The 26,837-nt window shown below is 50.5% G+C and overlaps 1 protein-coding gene across 1 annotated transcript in view; it reads right to left on the bottom strand.

Moving 5' to 3' along the window:
* Positions 1-14,149: 14,149 nt before the first annotated feature.
* znhit1 (zinc finger, HIT-type containing 1) overlaps positions 14,150-26,837 on the bottom strand; it is a 33,452-nt gene continuing 20,764 nt past the window's right edge. The window contains exons 4-5 of the mRNA XM_084327435.1: positions 17,525-17,694; positions 14,150-14,775 (exon numbers count right to left, since the gene is read on the bottom strand). Of these exons, the coding sequence (XP_084183561.1) occupies positions 14,754-14,775; positions 17,525-17,694 (192 nt within the window). The 3' untranslated portion in view covers positions 14,150-14,753. The remainder of the gene's footprint in view (positions 14,776-17,524; positions 17,695-26,837) is intronic.

Raw genomic sequence — 26,837 nt, 5'->3', positions numbered from 1 at the left:
AGAACGGGAGGAGAGGTGGGGGAGGACAAGACCGACAGAGGAGAGGGAGAACGGGAGGAGAGGTGGGGAGGACATGACCGACAGAGGAGAGGGAGAAGGGGAGATGTGGGGGAGGACATGACCGACAGAGGAGAGGGAGAACGGGGAGGAGATGTGGGGGAGGACATGACCGACAGAGGAGAGGGAGAACGGGAGATGTGGGGGAGGACATGACCGACAGAGGAGAGGGAGAACGGGAGAGGATGTGGGGGAGGACATAACCGACAGAGGAGAGGGAGAACGGGAGAAGATGTGGGGAAGACATGACCGACAGAGGAGAGGGAGAACGGGAGAGGATGTGGGGGAGGACATGACCGACAGAGGAGAGGGAGAACGGGAGGAGATGTGGGGGAGGACATGACCGACAGAGGAGAGGGAGAACGGGAGGAGATGTGGGGGAGGACATGACCGACAGAGGAGAGGGAGAACGGGAGATGTGGGGGAGGACATGACCGACAGAGGAGAGGGAGAACGGGAGGAGATGTGGGGGAGGACATGACCGACAGGGGAGAGGGAGAACGGGAGAAGATGTGGGGAGGACATGACCGACAGAGGAGAGGGAGAACGGGAGAAGATGTGGGGAGGACATGACCGACAGAGGAGAGGGAGAACAGGAGGAGATGTGGGGGAGGACATGACCGACAGAGGAGAGGGAGAAGATGTGGGGGAGGACATGACCGACAGAGCAGAGGGAGAACGGGAGAGGATGTGGGGGAGGACATGACCGACAGAGGAGAGGGAGAACGGGAGAAGATGTGGGGGAGGACATGACCGACAGAGAGGGAGAACGGGAGAGGATGTGGGGGAGGACATGACCGACAGAGGAGAGGGAGAACGGGAGGAGATGTGGGGGAGGACATGACCGACAGAGGGAGAACGGGAGGAGATGTGGGGGAGGACATGACCGACAGAGGAGAGGGAGAACGGGAGAAGATGTGGGGGAGGACATGACCGACAGAGGAGAGGGAGAACGGGAGGAGATGTGGGGGAGGACATGACCGACAGAGGAGAGGGAGAACGGGAGGAGATGTGGGGGAGGACATGACCGACAGAGGAGAGGGAGAACGGGAGGAGATGTGGGGGAGGACATGACCGACAGGAGAGGGAGAACAGGAGGAGATGTGGGGGAGGTCATGACCGACAGAGGAGAGGGAGAACGGGAGGATATGTGGGGGAGGACATGACCGACAGAGGAGAGGGAGAACGGGAGAAGATGTGGGGGAGGACATGACCGACAGAGAGGGAGAAGGGGAGATGTGGGGGAGGACATGACCGACAGAGGAGAGGGAGAACGGGAGGAGATGTGGGGGAGGACATGACCGACAGAGGAGAGGGAGAAGGGGAGATGTGGGGGAGGACATGACCGACAGAGGAGAGGGAGAACGGGAGGAGATGTGGGGGAGGACATGACCGACAGAGGAGAGGGAGAACGGGAGGAGATGTGGGGGAGGACATGACCGACAGAGGAGAGGGAGAACGGGAGGAGACGTGGGGGAGGACATGACCGACAGAGGAGAGGGAGAACGGGAGAAGATGTGGGGGAGGACATGACCGACAGAGGAGAGGGAGAACGGGATGAGATGTGGGGGAGGACATGACCGACAGAGGAGAGGGAGAAGGGGAGATGTGGGGGAGGACATGACCGACAGAGGAGAGGGAGAACGGGAGAAGATGTGGGGGAGGACATGTCCGACAGAGGAGAGGGAGAACGGGAGAGGATGTGGGGGAGGACATGACCGACAGAGGAGAGGGAGAACGGGAGAAGATGTGGGGGAGGACATGACCGACAGAGGAGAGGGAGAACGCGAGAAGATGTGGGGGAGGACATGACCGACAGAGGAGAGGGAGAACGGGAGAAGATGTGGGGGAGGACATGACCGACAGAGGAGAGGGAGAAGGGGAGATGTGGGGGAGGACATGACGACAGAGGAGAGGGAGAAGGGGAGATGTGGGGGAGGACATGACCGACAGAGGAGAGGGAGAACGGGAGGAGATGTGGGGGAGGACATGACCGACAGGGGAGAGGGAGAACGGGAGAAGATGTGGGGAGGACATGACCGACAGAGGAGAGGGAGAACGGGAGAAGATGTGGGGAGGACATGACCGACAGAGGAGAGGGAGAACAGGAGGAGATGTGGGGGAGGACATGACCGACAGAGGAGAGGGAGAAGATGTGGGGGAGGACATGACCGACAGAGCAGAGGGAGAACGGGAGAGGATGTGGGGGAGGACATGACCGACAGAGGAGAGGGAGAACGGGAGAAGATGTGGGGGAGGACATGACCGACAGAGAGGGAGAACGGGAGAGGATGTGGGGGAGGACATGACCGACAGAGGAGAGGGAGAACGGGAGGAGATGTGGGGGAGGACATGACCGACAGAGGAGGGAGAACGGGAGATGTGGGGGAGGACATGACCGACAGAGGAGAGGGAGAACGGGAGAAGATGTGGGGGAGGACATGACCGACAGAGGAGAGGGAGAACGGGAGGAGATGTGGGGGAGGACATGACCGACAGAGGAGAGGGAGAACGGGAGGAGATGTGGGGGAGGACATGACCGACAGAGGAGAGGGAGAACGGGAGGAGATGTGGGGGAGGACATGACCGACAGGAGAGGGAGAACAGGAGGAGATGTGGGGGAGGTCATGACCGACAGAGGAGAGGGAGAAGGGGAGATGTGGGGGAGGACATGACCGACAGAGGAGAGGGAGAACGGGAGGAGAGGTGGGGGAGGACAAGACCGACAGAGGAGAGGGAGAACGGGAGGAGAGGTGGGGAGGACATGACCGACAGAGGAGAGGGAGAAGGGGAGATGTGGGGGAGGACATGACCGACAGAGGAGAGGGAGAACGGGGAGGAGATGTGGGGGAGGACATGACCAACAGAGGAGAGGGAGAACGGGAGATGTGGGGGAGGACATGACCGACAGAGGAGAGGGAGAACGGGAGAGGATGTGGGGGAGGACATAACCGACAGAGGAGAGGGAGAACGGGAGAAGATGTGGGGAAGACATGACCGACAGAGGAGAGGGAGAACGGGAGAGGATGTGGGGGAGGACATGACCGACAGAGGAGAGGGAGAACGGGAGGAGATGTGGGGGAGGACATGACCGACAGAGGAGAGGGAGAACGGGAGGAGATGTGGGGGAGGACATGACCGACAGAGGAGAGGGAGAACGGGAGATGTGGGGGAGGACATGACCGACAGAGGAGAGGGAGAATGGGAGAAGATGTGGGGGAGGACATGACCGACAGAGGAGAGGGAGAACGGGAGAAGATGTGGGGGAGGACATGACCGACAGAGGAGAGGGAGAACGGGAGGAGATGTGGGGGAGGACATGACCGACAGAGGAGAGGGAGAACGGGAGGATATGTGGGGGAGGACATGACCGACAGAGGAGAGGGAGAACGGGAGATGTGGGGGAGGACATGACCGACAGAGGAGAGGGAGAACGGGAGAAGAGTGGGGGTTGGACAGGACCGACAGAGGGAGCGGGAGAAGGGGAGAAGATGTGGGGGAGGACATGACCGACAGAGGAGAGGGAGAACGGGAGGAGATGTGGGGGAGGACATGACCGACAGAGGAGAGGGAGAACGGGAGGAGATGTGGGGAGGACATGACCGACAGAGGAGAGGGAGAACGGGAGATGTGGGGGAGGACATGACCGACAGAGAAGGAGAACGGGAGAGGATGTGGGGGAGGACATGACCGACAGAGGAGAAGGAGAACGGGAGGAGATGTGGGGGAGGACATGACCGACAGAGGAGAGGGAGAAGGGGAGATGTGGGGGAGGACATGACCGACAGAGGAGAGGGAGAACGGGAGGAGAGGTGGGGGAGGACATGACCGACAGAGGAGAGGGAGAACGGGAGAAGATGTGGGGGAGGACATGACCGACAGAGGAGAGGGAGAACGGGAGGAGATGTGGGGGAGGACATGACCGACAGAGGAGAAGGAGAACGGGAGAGGATGTGGGGGAGGACATGACCGACAGAGGAGAGGGAGAACGGGAGGAGAGGTGGGGGAGGACATGACCGACAGAGGAGAGGGAGAAGGGGAGATGTGGGGGAGGACATGATCGACAGAGGAGAGGGAGAAGGGGAGATGTGGGGGAGGACATGACCGACAGAGGAGAGGGAGTACGGGAGGAGAGGTGGGGGAGGACATGACCGACAGAGAGGGAGAAGGGGAGATGTGGGGGAGGACATGACCGACAGAGGAGAGGGAGAACGGGAGGAGATGTGGGGGAGGACATGACCGACAGAGGAGAGGGAGAACGGGAGGAGATGTGGGGGAGGACATGACCGACAGAGGAGAGGGAGAACGGGAGGAGATGTGGGGGAGGACATGACCGACAGGGGAGAGGGAGAACGGGAGAAGATGTGGGGAGGACATGACCGACAGAGGAGAGGGAGAACGGGAGAAGATGTGGGGAGGACATGACCGACAGAGGAGAGGGAGAACAGGAGGAGATGTGGGGGAGGACATGACCGACAGAGGAGAGGGAGAAGATGTGGGGGAGGACATGACCGACAGAGCAGAGGGAGAACGGGAGAGGATGTGGGGGAGGACATGACCGACAGAGGAGAGGGAGAACGGGAGAAGATGTGGGGGAGGACATGACCGACAGAGAGGGAGAACGGGAGAGGATGTGGGGGAGGACATGACCGACAGAGGAGAGGGAGAACGGGAGGAGATGTGGGGGAGGACATGACCGACAGAGGGAGAACGGGAGGAGATGTGGGGGAGGACATGACCGACAGAGGAGAGGGAGAACGGGAGAAGATGTGGGGGAGGACATGACCGACAGAGGAGAGGGAGAACGGGAGGAGATGTGGGGGAGGACATGACCGACAGAGGAGAGGGAGAACGGGAGGAGATGTGGGGGAGGACATGACCGACAGAGGAGAGGGAGAACGGGAGGAGATGTGGGGGAGGACATGACCGACAGGAGAGGGAGAACAGGAGGAGATGTGGGGGAGGTCATGACCGACAGAGGAGAGGGAGAAGGGGAGATGTGGGGGAGGACATGACCGACAGAGGAGAGGGAGAACGGGAGGAGAGGTGGGGGAGGACAAGACCGACAGAGGAGAGGGAGAACAGGAGGAGAGGTGGGGAGGACATGACCGACAGAGGAGAGGGAGAAGGGGAGATGTGGGGGAGGACATGACCGACAGAGGAGAGGGAGAACGGGGAGGAGATGTGGGGGAGGACATGACCGACAGAGGAGAGGGAGAACGGGAGATGTGGGGGAGGACATGACCGACAGAGGAGAGGGAGAACGGGAGAGGATGTGGGGGAGGACATAACCGACAGAGGAGAGGGAGAACGGGAGAAGATGTGGGGAAGACATGACCGACAGAGGAGAGGGAGAACGGGAGAGGATGTGGGGGAGGACATGACCGACAGAGGAGAGGGAGAACGGGAGGAGATGTGGGGGAGGACATGACCGACAGAGGAGAGGGAGAACGGGAGGAGATGTGGGGGAGGACATGACCGACAGAGGAGAGGGAGAACGGGAGATGTGGGGGAGGACATGACCGACAGAGGAGAGGGAGAACGGGAGGAGATGTGGGGGAGGACATGACCGACAGGGGAGAGGGAGAACGGGAGAAGATGTGGGGAGGACATGACCGACAGAGGAGAGGGAGAACGGGAGAAGATGTGGGGAGGACATGACCGACAGAGGAGAGGGAGAACAGGAGGAGATGTGGGGGAGGACATGACCGACAGAGGAGAGGGAGAAGATGTGGGGGAGGACATGACCGACAGAGCAGAGGGAGAACGGGAGAGGATGTGGGGGAGGACATGACCGACAGAGGAGAGGGAGAACGGGAGAAGATGTGGGGGAGGACATGACCGACAGAGAGGGAGAACGGGAGAGGATGTGGGGGAGGACATGACCGACAGAGGAGAGGGAGAACGGGAGGAGATGTGGGGGAGGACATGACCGACAGAGGGAGAACGGGAGGAGATGTGGGGGAGGACATGACCGACAGAGGAGAGGGAGAACGGGAGAAGATGTGGGGGAGGACATGACCGACAGAGGAGAGGGAGAACGGGAGGAGATGTGGGGGAGGACATGACCGACAGAGGAGAGGGAGAGCGGGAGGAGATGTGGGGGAGGACATGACCGACAGAGGAGAGGGAGAACGGGAGGAGATGTGGGGGAGGACATGACCGACATGAGAGGGAGAACAGGAGGAGATGTGGGGGAGGTCATGACCGACAGAGGAGAGGGAGAAGGGGAGATGTGGGGGAGGACATGACCGACAGAGGAGAGGGAGAACGGGAGGAGAGGTGGGGGAGGACAAGACCGACAGAGGAGAGGGAGAACGGGAGGAGAGGTGGGGAGGACATGACCGACAGAGGAGAGGGAGAAGGGGAGATGTGGGGGAGGACATGACCGACAGAGGAGAGGGAGAACGGGGAGGAGATGTGGGGGAGGACATGACCGACAGAGGAGAGGGAGAACGGGAGATGTGGGGGAGGACATGACCGACAGAGGAGAGGGAGAACGGGAGAGGATGTGGGGGAGGACATAACCGACAGAGGAGAGGGAGAACGGGAGAAGATGTGGGGAAGACATGACCGACAGAGGAGAGGGAGAACGGGAGAGGATGTGGGGGAGGACATGACCGACAGAGGAGAGGGAGAACGGGAGGAGATGTGGGGGAGGACATGACCGACAGAGGAGAGGGAGAACGGGAGGAGATGTGGGGGAGGACATGACCGACAGAGGAGAGGGAGAACGGGAGATGTGGGGGAGGACATGACCGACAGAGGAGAGGGAGAACGGGAGGAGATGTGGGGGAGGACATGACCGACAGGGGAGAGGGAGAACGGGAGAAGATGTGGGGAGGACATGACCGACAGAGGAGAGGGAGAACGGGAGAAGATGTGGGGAGGACATGACCGACAGAGGAGAGGGAGAACAGGAGGAGATGTGGGGGAGGACATGACCGACAGAGGAGAGGGAGAAGATGTGGGGGAGGACATGACCGACAGAGCAGAGGGAGAACGGGAGAGGATGTGGGGGAGGACATGACCGACAGAGGAGAGGGAGAACGGGAGAAGATGTGGGGGAGGACATGACCGACAGAGGGAGAACGGGAGAGGATGTGGGGGAGGACATGACCGACAGAGGAGAGGGAGAACGGGAGGAGATGTGGGGGAGGACATGACCGACAGAGGGAGAACGGGAGGAGATGTGGGGGAGGACATGACCGACAGAGGAGAGGGAGAACGGGAGAAGATGTGGGGGAGGACATGACCGACAGAGGAGAGGGAGAACGGGAGGAGATGTGGGGGAGGACATGACCGACAGAGGAGAGGGAGAACGGGAGATGTGGGGGAGGACATGACCGACAGAGGAGAGGGAGAACGGGAGGAGATGTGGGGGAGGACATGACCGACAGGAGAGGGAGAACAGGAGGAGATGTGGGGGAGGTCATGACCGACAGAGGAGAGGGAGAACGGGAGGATATGTGGGGGAGGACATGACCGACAGAGGAGAGGGAGAACGGGAGAAGATGTGGGGGAGGACATGACCGACAGAGAGGGAGAAGGGGAGATGTGGGGGAGGACATGACCGACAGAGGAGAGGGAGAACGGGAGGAGATGTGGGGGAGGACATGACCGACAGAGGAGAGGGAGAAGGGGAGATGTGGGGGAGGACATGACCGACAGAGGAGAGGGAGAACGGGAGGAGATGTGGGGGAGGACATGACCGACAGAGGAGAGGGAGAACGGGAGATGTGGGGGAGGACATGACCGACAGAGGAGAGGGAGAACGGGAGGAGACGTGGGGGAGGACATGACCGACAGAGGAGAGGGAGAACGGGAGAAGATGTGGGGGAGGACATGACCGACAGAGGAGAGGGAGAACGGGATGAGATGTGGGGGAGGACATGACCGACAGAGGAGAGGGAGAAGGGGAGATGTGGGGGAGGACATGACCGACAGAGGAGAGGGAGAACGGGAGAAGATGTGGGGGAGGACATGTCCGACAGAGGAGAGGGAGAACGGGAGAGGATGTGGGGGAGGACATGACCGACAGAGGAGAGGGAGAACGGGAGAAGATGTGGGGGAGGACATGACCGACAGAGGAGAGGGAGAACGCGAGAAGATGTGGGGGAGGACATGACCGACAGAGGAGAGGGAGAACGGGAGAAGATGTGGGGGAGGACATGACCGACAGAGGAGAGGGAGAAGGGGAGATGTGGGGGAGGACATGACGACAGAGGAGAGGGAGAAGGGGAGATGTGGGGGAGGACATGACCGACAGAGGAGAGGGAGAACGGGAGGAGATGTGGGGGAGGACATGACCGACAGGGGAGAGGGAGAACGGGAGAAGATGTGGGGAGGACATGACCGACAGAGGAGAGGGAGAACGGGAGAAGATGTGGGGAGGACATGACCGACAGAGGAGAGGGAGAACAGGAGGAGATGTGGGGGAGGACATGACCGACAGAGGAGAGGGAGAAGATGTGGGGGAGGACATGACCGACAGAGCAGAGGGAGAACGGGAGAGGATGTGGGGGAGGACATGACCGACAGAGGAGAGGGAGAACGGGAGAAGATGTGGGGGAGGACATGACCGACAGAGAGGGAGAACGGGAGAGGATGTGGGGGAGGACATGACCGACAGAGGAGAGGGAGAACGGGAGGAGATGTGGGGGAGGACATGACCGACAGAGGAGGGAGAACGGGAGATGTGGGGGAGGACATGACCGACAGAGGAGAGGGAGAACGGGAGAAGATGTGGGGGAGGACATGACCGACAGAGGAGAGGGAGAACGGGAGGAGATGTGGGGGAGGACATGACCGACAGAGGAGAGGGAGAACGGGAGGAGATGTGGGGGAGGACATGACCGACAGAGGAGAGGGAGAACGGGAGGAGATGTGGGGGAGGACATGACCGACAGGAGAGGGAGAACAGGAGGAGATGTGGGGGAGGTCATGACCGACAGAGAGGGAGAAGGGGAGATGTGGGGGAGGACATGACCGACAGAGGAGAGGGAGAACGGGAGGAGAGGTGGGGGAGGACAAGACCGACAGAGGAGAGGGATAACGGGAGGAGAGGTGGGGAGGACATGACCGACAGAGGAGAGGGAGAAGGGGAGATGTGGGGGAGGACATGACCGACAGAGGAGAGGGAGAACGGGGAGGAGATGTGGGGGAGGACATGACCAACAGAGGAGAGGGAGAACGGGAGATGTGGGGGAGGACATGACCGACAGAGGAGAGGGAGAACGGGAGAGGATGTGGGGGAGGACATAACCGACAGAGGAGAGGGAGAACGGGAGAAGATGTGGGGAAGACATGACCGACAGAGGAGGGAGAACGGGAGAGGATGTGGGGGAGGACATGACCGACAGAGGAGAGGGAGAACGGGAGGAGATGTGGGGGAGGACATGACCGACAGAGGAGAGGGAGAACGGGAGGAGATGTGGGGGAGGACATGACCGACAGAGGAGAGGGAGAACGGGAGATGTGGGGGAGGACATGACCGACAGAGGAGAGGGAGAATGGGAGAAGATGTGGGGGAGGACATGACCGACAGAGGAGAGGGAGAACGGGAGAAGATGTGGGGGAGGACATGACCGACAGAGGAGAGGGAGAACGGGAGGAGATGTGGGGGAGGACATGACCGACAGAGGAGAGGGAGAACGGGAGGAGATGTGGGGGAGGACATGACCGACAGAGGAGAGGGAGAACGGGAGATGTGGGGGAGGACATGACCGACAGAGGAGAGGGAGAACGGGAGAAGAGTGGGGGAGGACAGGACCGACAGAGGGAGCGGGAGAAGGGGAGAAGATGTGGGGGAGGACATGACCGACAGAGGAGAGGGAGAACGGGAGGAGATGTGGGGGAGGACATGACCGACAGAGGAGAGGGAGAACGGGAGGAGATGTGGGGAGGACATGACCGACAGAGGAGAGGGAGAACGGGAGATGTGGGGGAGGACATGACCGACAGAGAAGGAGAACGGGAGAGGATGTGGGGGAGGACATGACCGACAGAGGAGAAGGAGAACGGGAGGAGATGTGGGGGAGGACATGACCGACAGAGGAGAGGGAGAAGGGGAGATGTGGGGGAGGACATGACCGACAGAGGAGAGGGAGAACGGGAGGAGAGGTGGGGGAGGACATGACCGACAGAGGAGAGGGAGAACGGGAGAAGATGTGGGGGAGGACATGACCGACAGAGGAGAGGGAGAACGGGAGGAGATGTGGGGGAGGACATGACCGACAGAGGAGAAGGAGAACGGGAGAGGATGTGGGGGAGGACATGACCGACAGAGGAGAGGGAGAACGGGAGGAGAGGTGGGGGAGGACATGACCGACAGAGGAGAGGGAGAAGGGGAGATGTGGGGGAGGACATGACCGACAGAGGAGAGGGAGAAGGGGAGATGTGGGGGAGGACATGACCGACAGAGGAGAGGGAGTACGGGAGGAGAGGTGGGGGAGGACATGACCGACAGAGAGGGAGAAGGGGAGATGTGGGGGAGGACATGACCGACAGAGGAGAGGGAGAACGGGAGGAGATGTGGGGGAGGACATGACCGACAGAGGAGAGGGAGAACGGGAGGAGATGTGGGGGAGGACATGACCGACAGAGGAGAGGGAGAACGGGAGGAGATGTGGGGGAGGACATGACCGACATGAGAGGGAGAACAGGAGGAGATGTGGGGGAGGTCATGACCGACAGAGGAGAGGGAGAAGGGGAGATGTGGGGGAGGACATGACCGACAGAGGAGAGGGAGAACGGGAGGAGAGGTGGGGGAGGACAAGACCGACAGAGGAGAGGGAGAACGGGAGGAGAGGTGGGGAGGACATGACCGACAGAGGAGAGGGAGAAGGGGAGATGTGGGGGAGGACATGACCGACAGAGGAGAGGGAGAACGGGGAAGAGATGTGGGGGAGGACATGACCGACAGAGGAGAGGGAGAACGGGAGATGTGGGGGAGGACATGACCGACAGAGGAGAGGGAGAACGGGAGAGGATGTGGGGGAGGACATAACCGACAGAGGAGAGGGAGAACGGGAGAAGATGTGGGGAAGACATGACCGACAGAGGAGAGGGAGAACGGGAGAGGATGTGGGGGAGGACATGACCGACAGAGGAGAGGGAGAACGGGAGGAGATGTGGGGGAGGACATGACCGACAGAGGAGAGGGAGAACGGGAGGAGATGTGGGGGAGGACATGACCGACAGAGGAGAGGGAGAACGGGAGAGGATGTGGGGGAGGACATAACCGACAGAGGAGAGGGAGAACGGGAGAAGATGTGGGGAAGACATGACCGACAGAGGAGAGGGAGAACGGGAGAGGATGTGGGGGAGGACATGACCGACAGAGGAGAGGGAGAACGGGAGGAGATGTGGGGGAGGACATGACCGACAGAGGAGAGGGAGAACGGGAGGAGATGTGGGGGAGGACATGACCGACAGAGGAGAGGGAGAACGGGAGATGTGGGGGAGGACATGACCGACAGAGGAGAGGGAGAATGGGAGAAGATGTGGGGGAGGACATGACCGACAGAGGAGAGGGAGAACGGGAGAAGATGTGGGGGAGGACATGACCGACAGAGGAGAGGGAGAACGGGAGGAGATGTGGGGGAGGACATGACCGACAGAGGAGAGGGAGAACGGGAGGAGATGTGGGGGAGGACATGACCGACAGAGGAGAGGGAGAACGGGAGATGTGGGGGAGGACATGACCGACAGAGGAGAGGGAGAACGGGAGAAGATGTGGGGGAGGACAGGACCGACAGAGGGAGCGGGAGAAGGGGAGAAGATGTGGGGGAGGACATGACCGACAGAGGAGAGGGAGAACGGGAGGAGATGTGGGGGAGGACATGACCGACAGAGGAGAGGGAGAACGGGAGGAGATGTGGGGAGGACATGACCGACAGAGGAGAGGGAGAACGGGAGATGTGGGGGAGGACATGACCGACAGAGAAGGAGAACGGGAGAGGATGTGGGGGAGGACATGACCGACAGAGGAGAAGGAGAACGGGAGGAGATGTGGGGGAGGACATGACCGACAGAGGAAAGGGAGAAGGGGAGATGTGGGGGAGGACATGACCGACAGAGGAGAGGGAGAACGGGAGGAGAGGTGGGGGAGGACATGACCGACAGAGGAGAGGGAGAACGGGAGAAGATGTGGGGGAGGACATGACCGACAGAGGAGAGAGAGAACGGGAGGAGATGTGGGGGAGGACATGACCGACAGAGGAGAAGGAGAACGGGAGAGGATGTGGGGGAGGACATGACCGACAGAGGAGAGGGAGAACGGGAGGAGAGGTGGGGGAGGACATGACCGACAGAGGAGAGGGAGAAGGGGAGATGTGGGGGAGGACATGACCGACAGAGGAGAGGGAGAAGGGGAGATGTGGGGGAGGACATGACCGACAGAGGAGAGGGAGTACGGGAGGAGAGGTGGGGGAGGACATGACCGACAGAGAGGGAGAAGGGGAGATGTGGGGGAGGACATGACCGACAGAGGAGAGGGAGAACGGGAGGAGATGTGGGGGAGGACATGACCGACAGAGGGAGCGGGAGGCGAACCCGGGTCGACCGCGTGGGTCTGCGAGGCAGTATGCGGTGCGCCACTGGGGCGCCCGAACCAATGTTTTAAAGCGGCTTTTTGATTGATTGAAAACTTTATTAACAGATTGCAGAATGGGTACAATACAGTACGGCTCAATACAAAACAAACTGCTAAGAGGATGCAGACCAGAAAGACTTTCGTCTTGTTTACATCAGGGTCCCCCATTTTCAATTCATCAGGACATTTATGACATACACGACAAACAGAACTGTCTTTTATTTATAGGTGCATAACACTCTGGAACAACCTACCAAGTTATCTCTACACTTTTAGTAAATCGATTTTTAAAAAGAAACTCAAATCTCACTTTAAGCTGTTGCCTTAACACATTCTGTGCCACGCAGTTTGCCCATCTTATACCACTCTGCCAGTGCTGTAAGCCTATGGAGTTGCTCACCTACTTTGCAGGGCTATAACTTTAAAAATATTATAGCTATATCGACATTACTATGGCCCATTCAACATCGGGTATCTATCATTCCGGATGTGGGAACGTTATATTTTTCCATTCATTGTCATGTTAATACCGTCGTGAATATAAGTATGTTGACTGTAGAGCAGTAATTCCTAGAACGCAAGTTATAGGCCCAAACGCATATTATACATAATCGATTGGCGTTTCGTTCCTATACACGCTATATTAAAAAATTCAAATGCATATGCTTGGTATACATTATGCTCCATCATGCGTGAAGGAAATGGGGGGGGGGGGGTCGTTTATGATTCCTTGATTGTCGGTAACGGCTTTCTTTAGTACGACTGTACGACATCATACGTTGATCAGATGGATTGCAATGAAATAAATGGACAATCGTGCTGGAATTAACATTAGATTCCTCTTGCTAGATCCATTTTCCGTTAGTATGACGCAATAAACGCCGAAAGCATATTGATTCTTGCGTCTCGAAAGTGATCCAATGCACTCGAGTGTTTGTCTTGATCAACATAACAAGATAGCTCTGCCGGAGGATTTTCGCCGATGCACAGAGCGCCACATCCGGTTTAGAGTGGAGTGCAACTCGCCCGAAATCCACCAGGCGGCGGTATTGAGGCGTTGAAATATCAGACAGGGTCCAGCTGGCTCCCGGAGCCTTCCTGGATGAATTATGAATGCCAATAGCGAATAAAGGAACTAACGATCATAAAAACGAGTAAACTCGTTTTTGGCGCAGGATGTGTTGTGTGTATTGCATTTGTGTATGGGTTTTTGCCTATTAGCCTACACGTTTTCTCATTTTGTATTAACATTTTTTTTATATTTATTGAATGTTTTTAGTTAATAGCTTTGTTTTTTATTTCTATCTATAGCATCTGTGAAAGTAGCTTACTTGCTGTATACTAAATCCTTGTTTTTATCTTTTGTATCGACCTATGCATTAACTGTTTTATGTATTATGTTGTGTGGACCCCAGGAAGACTAGCGTGGAGCCACGGCACCAGCTAATGGGGATCCTTAATAAAAACAAAAACAAAAAACATGAGGCTTCGGCACAAATCACTTATTTATTAAATAATTCACATTTAATTGTAATGTTACACTAGACCTCTTATATCCATGTGTTTATCATCCTGGTCTAGAGCAAGGAAACTATAAAAGAAGGAAGGGTCATCACATCAGAATATCAGCGTTCAATACCAAGGAAACTATAAAAGAAGGAAGGGTCATAGCGTCAGAATACCAGCATTCAATACCAAGGAAACTATAAAAGAAGGAAGGGTCATTGCATCAGATTACCAGAGTTCTATAACAAGGAAACTATAAAAGAAGGAAGGGTCATCATATCAGAATAGCAGCACTATATGCTCTGCTTGGTGTCAGTTATATTGAAGCCTGTATTATAATTCTGAATATACCAGCTATCTGAGGAAATATACATCAACCAGTATATCAAACGTTATCTAGTTAACAAAGCAACACATTGCAGATGATTCTGACATACGAGGTAATAACTTGTTTAAATGACCACCAATGTGTGTTCATAGGCTACACAGTGACGTGATGACCCTTCCTTCTGTTATAGTTTCCTTGGTCTAGAGGTCAGTCTACAGGTCATTGTGGTTGATATGGGACCATCATGGCAGCTGTATGGAGGCTTCACTACAGTGTCCACTTCAAACACCTGAGAGAGAGACAGAGAGAGAGAGAGAGAGAGAGAGAGAGAGAGAGAGAGAGAGAGAGAGAGAGAGAGAGAGAGAGAGAGAGAGAGAGAGAGAGAGAGAGAGAGAGAGAGAGAGAGAGAGAGAGAGAGAGAGAGAGAGATAGATAGAGAGAGAGAGAGAGAGAGAGAGAGAGAGACAGGGAGAGAGAGAGAGAGAGAGAGAGAGAGAGAGAGAGAGAGAGAGAGAGAGAGAGAGAGAGAGAGAGAGAGAGAGAGAGAGAGAGAGAGAGAGAGAGAGAGAGAGAGAGATAGAGGGAGAGAGATATAGAGAGACATAGAGAGAGAAAGAGAGACAGAGACAGAGAGATAGAGGGAGAGAGAGAGAGAGAGAGAGAGAGAGAGAGAGACAGGGAGAGAGAGATAGAGAGAGATAGAGACAGAGAGATAGAGGGAGAGATATAGAGACATAGAGAGAGAAAGAGAGACAGAGACAGAGAGATAGAGGGAGAGAGATATATAGAGAGAGACATAGATAGAGAAAGAGAGACAGAGACAGAGAGATAGAGGGAGAGAGACATAGAGAGAGAAAGACAGACAGAGACAGAGAGATAGAGGGAGAGATATAGAGAGAGAGACAGAGAGAGAAAGAGAGACAGAGACAGAGAGACAGAGACAGAGATATAGAGAGAGAGACATAGAGAGCGAAAGAGAGACAGAGAGAGAGATATAGACAGAGAGCGAGATATAGACAGGGAGAGAGACAGAGAGATATAGAGAGAGAGACATAGAGAGCGAGAGATAGATAGAGAGAGAGAGATAGACATTTAATTTAATTTTGTTTCGCACATGGTAGTGTATTACAGTACATTACAAATTCCTATAATTCATTTAGTTATTATAATCAAATACACCCATACGCAAAAAGGAGCAGGAAGAAGAATAAATTCGTATTAATACCTGCCCCCTATCCAATTAAATAAAGTAAATTTGATGGTCGGCGCATTTAACAATTACTTGCACTAAAGTGCAAATTTAAACAAATTCAAAACAAAACAACTAGAACAAAAACGAGCAACACATGAACAATCAAACATGTAGAAAAGCTAAAGATAACTCCAGAGTCTAATCCTTTTCGTAGTCTTCATATTGTCTAATTATTTTCATCTCATAACATTTTTTAATCTAATGCCCTCCTGCTATCCCCACTTTCTGAACTGCATACAAACTTCTTTTGTAAATTAACTGGCAGCGAATAGCTTTTTTTTTTTTTTTTTTTTTTTTTAAACTTTATTTTTTAGCGTTTATCGCTTTTCTGGTCAAGCATGACCGACAGAAACAGGTTGAAACGGGATATAGAGCAGGGGAAGACATTCTGATAAATGACGGCGGGTCCGGGAATCGAACTCGTGTCCACCAGATCCGTGACGCAGCACGGTTTTCCCCGACGCAGAAATAGCGCAGAGATATGCGGTGAGCTACTGGAGCTCCCCCAGCGAATAGCTTTTTGCCCTAAACATGAATAATAACGTCTGTAGTTTCACTATCTCTTCAAGTTTCAATACCCTCGATCTGCGTGTTCTCTATACTCGACATTATGCACGATACGTACCGCTCCCTTCTGTAATGTGTATAATGATTTTATGGTAGTCATATATGTATTTCCCCATACGTCAGCACAATAACTAAGGTATGGTGAGATAAGTGAGCATATAGAGAGAGAGAGAGAGAGAGAGAGAGAGAGAGAGAGAGAGAGAGAGAGAGAGAGAGAGACAGATAGATAGAGACAGAGACAGATATATATATATAGAGACAGAGAGAGAGATATAGACAGAGAGATATATATATATATATAGAGAGAGAGAGACAGAGAGAGATATAGAGACAGAGAGAGAGAGAGAGAGAGAGAGAGAGAGAGATATAGAGACAGAGAGAGAGAGAGAGAGATAGAGACAGAGATAGACAGAGAGAGATAGAGACAGAGAGAGATATAGAGACAGAGAGAGACAGAGAGAGATAGAGACAGAGAGATATAGAGACAGAGATAGAGACAGAGAGAGATATATAGAGACAGAGCGAGAGATAGAGACAGAGAGAGAGATAGAGAGATATATATATATATAGAGACAGAGAGAGAGATATAGAGACAGAGAGATATATATATATAGAGAGAGAGACAGATAGAGAGATATAGAGACAGAGAGAGAGAGAGATATAGAGACAGAGAGAGACAGAGAGCGATATAGACAGAGAGAGATATAGAGACAGAGATAGAGACAGAGATAGATACAGAGAGATAGAGACAGAGAGAGATAGAGACAGAGAGAGATATAGAGACAGAGAGAGAGAGATAGAGACAGAGAGAGATATATAGAGACAGAGAGAGAGATACAGAGAGATAGAGACAGAGAGATAGAGACAGAGAGAGATATAGAGACAGAGAGAGATATATAGAGAGAGATAGAGACAGAGATATATATAGATATATATATATAGACAGAGAGAGATAGAGACAGAGATATATAGACAGAGAGAGATATAGAGAGAGAAAGAGAGACAGATAGAGGGAGAGAGACAGGGGGAGTGATAGACAGAGAAAGAGACAGATATAGGGAGAGAGACAGGGGGAGAGATAGAGACAGAGAGACAGATAGAGAGAGAGAGAGAGAGACAGGGGGAGAGATAGATACAGAGAAAGAGTGAGATTAGCTTGAACACTACAGAACATTCAATTTGAGGGTGTGTGTGTGCGTCTGTGTGTGTGTGTGTATACCTGGTCTCTCTGTGTGTGTGCAGACACTTGGTGCAGCAGTAGCGCCCCCCACAGGAGGTGCAGGTGTAGTGCGAGGGGAAGCCACAGACGTAGCAGAAGAGACGAGGGGGGAGGGGGGAGGGGCCTGCGGCCGCTGACAGGTAGTTAGGCCCTGCCTCCCCCGACAGGTTCTACCAATCAGAGGACAGAAGAGGAGTCAGGTGACATGGTTCAGTCAATAACACAACAGACAATAGGTTTGTTTGAGATAGAATAGAAATACTTTAATTATCCCGAGGGAAATTTTACACAAATCGCTCACATTAAACATTTAGACATAACAAAGTTACGAATAAGAATAACAAAACAAATTGCCTAAGAATAGAATAAAATATACAGTAAATAAATAAATACAGTAAAAATATACTGAAGTCTACAATAGGTGTAATATTGCACAGTGCTGTTTCAAAAGTAAGAGTCCAGGCCACGCTGCTGGCCTTCCTGACCAGCTTATCCAGCCTGGTTGCGTCCCCTGCTCTCAGTCCGCTGCCCCAGCAGGTCACAGCGTACAAGAAGGCGCCCGCCACCACCGACTCATAGAACATCCTCAACATCCTTGTACAGACGTTGAAGGATCTCAGCCTTCTGAGGAAGTAGAGTCGGCTCTGGCCCTTCTTGTATAGTGCTTCTGCATGTTTTGACCTGTTCAGTTTGTTGTCGATGTGCACACCGAGGTATTTGTACACCTCAACCATGTCCACATCAACTCCCCTGATGGAAACGGGGGTCACAGGTGCACTCCTCCTCCTCCCCAGCTCCACAACCAGTTGCCTGGTCTCCGTCACATTTAGCTGCAGGTGGTTTATATCACACCATGTGACGAAGTCCACTACCAGTTCCCGGTATTCCCTCTCGTCACCGTCCTTTATACATCCCACTATCGTATCAGAAAGCCTCTGAAGGTGGCAGGACTCTGACCGATAGTGCAAGTCATTGGTGTAGACGGTGAAGAGGAAGGGAGAGAGGACTGTCCCCTGCAGGGCCCCGGTGTTGCTGACCAGTCTGTCTGACACACAGCTCTGTAGGCGCACGTACTGTGGTCTGCCCGTCAGATAGTCAACAACCCAGGACACCAGGGGGGCCTCTACCTGCATCGCCTCCAACTTCTCACCCAGCAGCCCAGGCCTTATGGTGTCAAAAGCACTGGAGAAGTCAGAGTACATGACTCTCCAGGGCTCCAGGGCTCCTTTTTACATTGGTTGCACCAGTGCGCCTAACTTTTTCATTTAGGTGCACCCAAACATTTTCACTGTGCCTTTTGCCGCTGCAATAATACATTTTAAGCGTTACCTTTACCGTTACTTTTTTTGTCAGTTCCCATACACATTAGTCATTTCTTAAGATGTTATGTAAAGGATGTCACTATGAATTGAAAATGGGGGACCCTGATGTAAACAAGACAAACGTCTTTCTCTGGTCTGCATCCCCTTAACAACTTTATTTAACAGATTGCAGAATGGGTACAATACAGTATGGCTCAATACACACAATTGTTAAGGGGATGCAGACCTGAGAAAGACGTTTGTCTTGTTTACATCAGGGTCCCCCATTTTCAATTCATAGTGAACATTGCTGCGGTTGAGTAGTAGACGTACCTACTTACTGGTCACGGGAGGCTTCAATAACGTTTGAATGATAATCCATTTTGTGAATCCATTTGTTGAAACAACTTTGTTGGCCGACGGCTCCTGCTACCTTAACGTTAGCTGCGCTCGAACGTTACAAAGCTTAATTAACGTGTATAACATACCTGTGTAACGTTAAGCAGCTTGTGTTCCACTGGGAAAAGCATCACTGCATACACTTTGTTTAATCCAAAACGTCCATTCGGAAACGTTGTATTATGAAACCAGTATGAGACGATGTGCTTATTTATCATTTCAATTCGAAAAGTTGATGCTCATCTTGTTTAGCCCGTCATTCAGCCAAGATGAATTTCAGGGTGATGATCAGAGCCAATCAGAGGCAGATCGGGGCTGGTCTTTGCAGAATGCACGTGTTAGGGCCAATCAAAGGCAGATTATTTTTTTTATTTTTTTTGAACAAATGTTTTTTATTTTCCCTTTTTTAAAACAAAACTAGACAAACAATACATTTATAGTCGAAATCTATGATAAATCACAGGACAATGACCGACATAATAATAACAATAATGACAGTCCAGTAATTAAATCAAAATAAATGTAGATTAAAAGACATAAAAATAATAAATACAATACAATACAATACATATGCTCTTGCTCGCTCTTCCTCACTCTTTCCTTCCCCTTCCCTCCCCCTCCACCCCCCCCCCCCCCCCCTCAGGACCCCCTTTTGGACTATATATCCACTATTCCGATTAACATCAGGGATTACAAATTCATATGCTACCCTTTATCTTCTCCACCACATCGAACCGGATTGCTATGCTGGCTTCATTAGCACCTAAAATTCGTGCGGTAGATATCTCTAGATAAATCACATCGAGATAGGTAAGAACCCATACCTTCCGGCACATTTTATCCGGTTGAATCCAGCGTGATGCTATCAACTTTTTGGCAGCCGTAAGACCGGACAAAATTAGTCTCTTTACATGTACAGAGGTTGATAACTGAGAAACATCATTCAACAACAATACAGAAGGCAGTACAGGTATGGTCAGAGATAAAAATTCTGATAATTGAGTGGTTACTTCTTCCCAGAATATCTTAACAGGAGGGCATTCCCAATACATATGCATAAATGTACCAAGAGGACCGTTTAAACACAAGGAGCATCGAGGGTCTTGTCTGAGCCCCATTAGGTGCAAACGTCTAGGAGTCAGGTAAGTCCTATGAATAAAATTAAGATTAATCTGTTGATGATCCGGGTTGCGTAACGACAGCCGAACGTTTGCCCAGACTTCATCCCAATCAAAATCTACTTCCAAGTTTGGAATATCCTTCCTCCAAACTGAGTCTAGGGGAAGGACATCATATGAGGACGTAAGTAAGTGACGATAAAAGTCAGAGACGAAGCCTCTCAATGTCTCCTTTTCATAAAAGAATTTGTGATATCTGTGGTGCTCAAGTGGAATCTTTAATGGGACTCCGTGAGCCTTCAAAGCTGCTCTTAATTGTAGATAGAAAATATGAGTGGAACTGGTGAGGTTAAATTTGTTAGATATATCTTGATAGCTGCAGAGACCCCGGTCGTCGAAGATATCCCCCAATGTATGTATGCCCTTCTTTTCCCATTTAGGAAATCTGAGTGCAATAAGGAGTAAATTGTTATTAAATAGGGGAGAATGACTATGCCATTTATGGTGGTTAGTACACTTTTTCTGTGTGTCACGCCATATCCGGATAACATGTGTAATAAGAGGGCCAAATTTCAAGTTGCATTGCTTAATTGATAAGTTGGTGTATACTACATCCTGCAGTCTATGTGGTGCCACTATGTTCTCCTCTAATGGTCTCCAGGATACAGATGCTTGAGAATCAAACCAGGTGATCAGTGGTCTTAAAGAGAACGCTTTAAAATAATAGTAGAAGTCTGGAAATGCTAAACCCCCGTTGGCTTTATTTCTCTGTGCAGTGGATCTTTTTATTCGTGGAGGTTTGTTGTTCCAAATAAATGTATATGCGGTGGTGTAATTTTTGCCAGTAACCAACAGGGGGGGGTAACGGCAACATGAAGAGCTGAAGAAGTTAATTCTGGGTAAAACGTCCATCTTAACTATTGATGCTCGGGCCTGTACTGAGTTTTTTTGTTTTGACCACCTGCCGAAGTCATTTGTGATCCTATCTAGGAATCCGGAATAATTATACTTCACCGTTTGGCATATAGTGGGGAATATTTCAACTCCAAGACATCTAAAGTGTTCTACCATTGGTATATTTGCTGGGAGGGAGGTAGCCTTCGCAGTCACATTAAGTGGAAGGAAGGCCGATTTTGGCCAGTTTATCTTAAATCCCGATAGATTGCCAAAATCATCTATTAATTTGAGAAGATGAGGTAGGGAGGTGGTAGGGTTTTGCATGAACAATATTACATTGTCCGCATATAAGCTAATATGATGCTGTGTGCCCTTAATTGAGATCGGCTCTATGGACTGGGATTGTCTTATGTACTGTGCCAAAGGCTCTAGGGATAGAGCAAATAGTCCGGGACTAAGAGGACAACCCTGTCTGGACGAGCGCGACACAGGGAAGTGTGGGGAGATGAATTTACCTGTTAAAATCATGGCCGATGGATCTGTGTATAGTACTTTGATCATATTAATGAATCCATCCCCTAACCCCATCCTTCCAAGTACTGCCCATAAATAAGACCATTCCAACCTGTCAAAGGCCTTCATCGCATCCAAGGATAATACAGCTGTAGGAGGCGTGGCATCCTTGCTGGAATCTATCACATGCAGTAACCGTCTAATATTATCCGCAGGCTCATGGGACGAGATTGCACTCCGTGCAGAGTAAGATTTGAGCAAAGATTTGAGCAGAAGCGCGTGCACGCACACAGGAATGTGCTGCACTCGCCAACTCGCTATAAGTACCCACCTGGGCTACTTTGCATATCAATAGCGCCGGTCGTCAGGTGTGTTAAATACGTTCTCAGATACATTCACACCTAACTTGTGAATGATATGTGTTACATTCCATTCGTGGCGCCATTAGCGTGCGTGCAATCACAGTTGATATCAGGAACGCACCGCTGATTATCCGTGATCAGGCGGCCTCTTATGAAGCCTGTCTGATCAGGGTGAACTAAAGATGTCATATGCTTTTGAAGTCTGATGGCTAGTACCTTAGCGTACAGCTTGAGATCGGTTCCGAGGAGGCTTAAGGGTCTATAACTACCGCATTCGGTGGGGTCTTTGTCTTTTTTAAGGAGGACAGATATGAGTGCCATATTGACGTCCCTGGAGAAGTTCCCCTCTTTGATTGAGTATAAAATCATATCAAGTAATAGGGGTCCAATTACATCCCAACATGAAAGGTACAGTTCTGGTGGAATGCCATCCCAACCAGGGGCCTTACCACTTTGCAATTCAGATATAGTTCCTCTAGTGCAGGGGTCAGCAACCTTTTTGACATGGAGTGCCTGTTTGAAATATAGTTGTAACTAGTGTGCCTCAACAATATTCCATGCATCGTAATTTTTTTCTTCTCATAATCAGGTCTTTTTAATGATAATTTTTACATTATTACATCATTATTGTTATTGTTATTATTAACAATATTATTATGATGGTTGTATCAACCCTAAATCTGAGTCGGGGGGGGGGGGGATGCAATGCAGACAAACAGCTGCATACAGTGCGACCATTTCACTCACATTTGCCCATTCATTTTTGGACACATCACACACCATTGGTGTGTGTACTGTACATGTGCTGTCATAGCTCCACCTACAGGCCTAATGGAGAACACCAGGATGTGAATGGAGGGTGAATGTGAGGTATATCGTGTAAATAAGTTTTGATTGATCGCAAGACTACACTGTAAAAAAATATATAATAATAAGTTACCAGAACTTAAAAATATTGAATTCAGTTACTGTGCATTAAGGTTTTCAGTTTTCAATCCATAATAAGTTAACAGAAAAATGAGTACACAACCACATTATTTAAACCTAATAAAACTATGTTTATTGTCATTGTTTTAAGAACACAAGTTGACTTGGTAATACTCACATTTTGAGTAAAAAAAATGGCTTTTAACATGTGCAATGTTCAATGAAATAGAAAAATAAATAATACAATTAGTTGATTAAACACTTTGATTGCCCAAGGTTAAATTCATGATATACCATCCCTTGCCAGCTCTATTTAACATGGAGAAGTTCCCCTTCTTTGCAGGGCTATAACTTTTTAAATTCTATTGCTAGATTGCCATTATTAGGGCCCATTCAATGTCCTATATGTATTGTTCATGGTGTAGCAACGTTAAACTTTTTCATTCACATATTCATACTAAAATATGGTCTAAAGCATAGGTGTCAAACTCACGGCCCGCGGGCCAAATCCGGCCCGCGGCGTCATTTGATGTGGCCCCCCAAGAGCCCAGGTAAAAAAAAAAAAAAAATTTACATTAATATTGGGTTAAAAAATAGCAGTGTTAAAATAATTGTGGGTTAATGCGTTAATAAAGCTTTAACTTTGACAGCCTTAGTTATTACACATTCTTACACATACATGTATGTTGAAAATCTGAGGTAACAAAGGAAAAAAGCCAAAAGCACTTCCTCAGACATTCTTTGACAATTTTACAGCCCAAAATACAAAAAAGATCCAGGCGGAGTAGGTAACAAAGGGTTGAAGAAATATTGTCTGAACTGTCAGATGCAAACTGGCTGTGTGACATAACCGAGCATCTCGCTCAATTGAATAAGAAGCTGTAGGGACGCAAACAAGTCCCACCCAAAACTTGACCAATATAGTTGTGAACTGAGACAACCCTTATTTTGTTATTTTTGAGTACAGTTACAGTTGTGTGTTCATGCAGACAGATAATAGCAATTTCATTACGAATTGAAAATGGGGGACCCTGATGTAAACAAGTCGAAAGTCTTTCTCTGGTCTGCATCCCATTAACAATTGTGTGTATTGAGCTGTACTGTACCCATTCTGCAATCTGTTAATTAAAGTTAATTAAACTATCTTCCATTAGTTGGATGTATGGCCTCTGCAAGGTTGTGTGCAGCCATTTGTTTTTGTAACATCTGCTACATCTGTCCCACGTGTTCTTTGCAGCTCACAGTTGTTAGTTCTGCCCCTCTTGACTGTGACAAAAAGGTTTTGAACAAACTTAATGTCATAGCTTGTATTTGATGATATTCTTCTTTGTTATTTACTTGAATGGTTTGATCATTGATTGGTGGAGTAATATGGGGTTCTGATAAACTAAAATTATTTGTTAAAATAACATAAGCTAACATATATTTTTACATTTATGCAAATTAATATGCAATATGTATAACTTGAATAAGTAATAAATACAGAAACACCATGTTTAACAATATGTAAATGTGTAGCTACATTTATTTTACATTACATTAACATTTATACGGTCTTTGGCCCTTTGAGGGCAACCATAATGCTGATGTGGCCCTCTGTGAAAATGAGTTCGACACCCCTGGTCTAAAGTATAAGTATGTTTTCATCTCTTTCTGCAGCTTTCTCCAGAACGTGATTTATAGCCCCAAATGCATTATATTGATGATCAAATACAGTTTGGTAGGAATCTGTGCGAGATCAAAAATTTCAACTGGACGTACTTCTAGAATTTACTACACGTCATCTGATGTTGACCGGATGGGCGAGGGGGCGGTTATAATTCCGTGGGCAACGTTATACCATTCATCTAATGTGGGTCATATGTTCATCATAGCAGTTTATATCGAACACGGTAATACTACACGCTAAAACTCACCCCAGTCTCCTCGGGCCGTTGGGCGATCAGCGTGGAGTAGAGTTTTCGATTATGGGATGTTGAAATGCCCGATCTATTTCCAGGTTGTATAATAGTATATACGTCCAAATCATGTTGTTTTTTCGAGTTATTTCCACCGATCGATATTCACTGTGTGAAGACGGAGTCTCTCTAACATTAGCGAGTGCCCGGACCCCATATGGAGTGAGTCCTGCCGGTTCAAAGGTTGATATCCGGTTTCGATCTGCCGATCGGCCACCAGATGGCGCTCTTGAACCGCTAGAGGGTTGAGAGGAGATCAGCACTGTGTGTCAAGGCTCCGGAACGAAAATATGATTTCGATCACAGATTTTTGAAATATTGATATCAAAGACGAGTTACGGTGTCCTCGGCACCTTGAGCATGGCGGGGAATGACGAGGTCCGGCGTTTTCGGCAGTTAAAGTGTTAATCCCACTGGTCACAATGGTGACCGTAATAATGTTTTTGTTATAAGGCTCTGCAAATGTTACTGAATGATGTAGCAATGTATTTCCAGCTAAATTGAAATAATAAACAAATAAAGGGTCTCAATTAACACTTTGGTTGCCTTGGGTTAAATTAATGATATACCATAGATTGCCAGCGCTATTTGTCTATGGAGAAAGTCCCCTTCTTTGCAGGGCTATAACTTTTTAAATTCTATTGCTACATTGCCATTATTAGGGCCCATTCAAAGTCCTATATGTATTGTTCATTGTGTAGCAACGTTAAACTTTTTCATTCACATATTCATAGTAAAGTATGGTCTAATGTATAAGTATGTTTTCATCTCTTTCTGCAGCTTTCTCCAGAACGTGATATATAGCCCCAAATGCATTATATTGATGATGAAATACAGTTTGATGGCAATCAGCGCGATATAAAAAATTCCAACTAGACGTACTTCTAGAAGTTACTACACGTCATCTGATGTTGACCGGATGGGCGAGGGGGCGTTTATAATTCCGTGGGCAGCGTTATACCAATCATCTAATGTGGGTCAAATGTTGATAAAAGCAGTTAGTATCGAAGATGGTAACGTTACACGCTGAAACTCACCCCAGTCTCCGCGCCCCGTTGGGCGATCATCGTCGAGTAGAAATTTTATCATTATGGGATATATTATTACCCGGTCCATCTCCAGCTTGTATAATGGTATATACGTCCAAATCATGTTGTTTATCGAGTTATTGGCAATCGATCGCTATGTAGTGTGACGAGCTAGAGTGCCGGAACCTATACCGAGTGCCCGGAAGTAATATGGCCGACCAGCAAAACCTCTACTGCGCTTCCTGTTAAGCGGTTGCGCCGATCGGCCACCAGATGGCGCTCCTGAACCGCCAGAGAGCTCAGTGGGTCCTGCTGGTGGATCTCAGGCCAGCGGAGGGGGAATATGAATCCGATCGCAGATTTTTGAAATATTGATATAAGGACGCTGTACAGCGTCCCCCGGCAACTTTAGCATGGCCAGCAAAGACGTCTAAAGACGTGTCCCGGCAGTCAAAGTGTTAAATATGTGGTAGTAAAAATTTATTATTATTTATTTTTATTTTTAATGCTAGTGCCTAGGGCTGCCTACCCCTGCTCTAGTGTAATAGGTGCATCTAACCGGTTAGCGTCTTCCTCTGAAAGGTAAGTTAATTTGATCAAGAAATGTATCCAGTTTATTATGATCGAAAATCACTTCTGACTTGTACAGGTTGGAGTAAAACTCTCTGAAAGTCTCGTAGATTTTTTTGGGGTCTGTAATAACAAGTCCCTGTTGGTCCTTAATAGCAGGGATATCAGCAAATTGTTCATTGGATCGTATCTTCATAGCTAGTAGGTGACTCGGTTTAGAGCCATGAAAGTAATAATGTT

Source organism: Notolepis coatsorum (genome assembly GCF_963971535.1).
Source record: "Notolepis coatsorum genome assembly, chromosome: 13".
Classification (NCBI taxonomy): Eukaryota; Metazoa; Chordata; class Actinopteri; order Aulopiformes; family Paralepididae; genus Notolepis; species Notolepis coatsorum.
The sequence above is the reverse complement of the archived record's forward strand: the minus strand, read 5'-3'. Positions and strand labels throughout refer to the sequence as shown.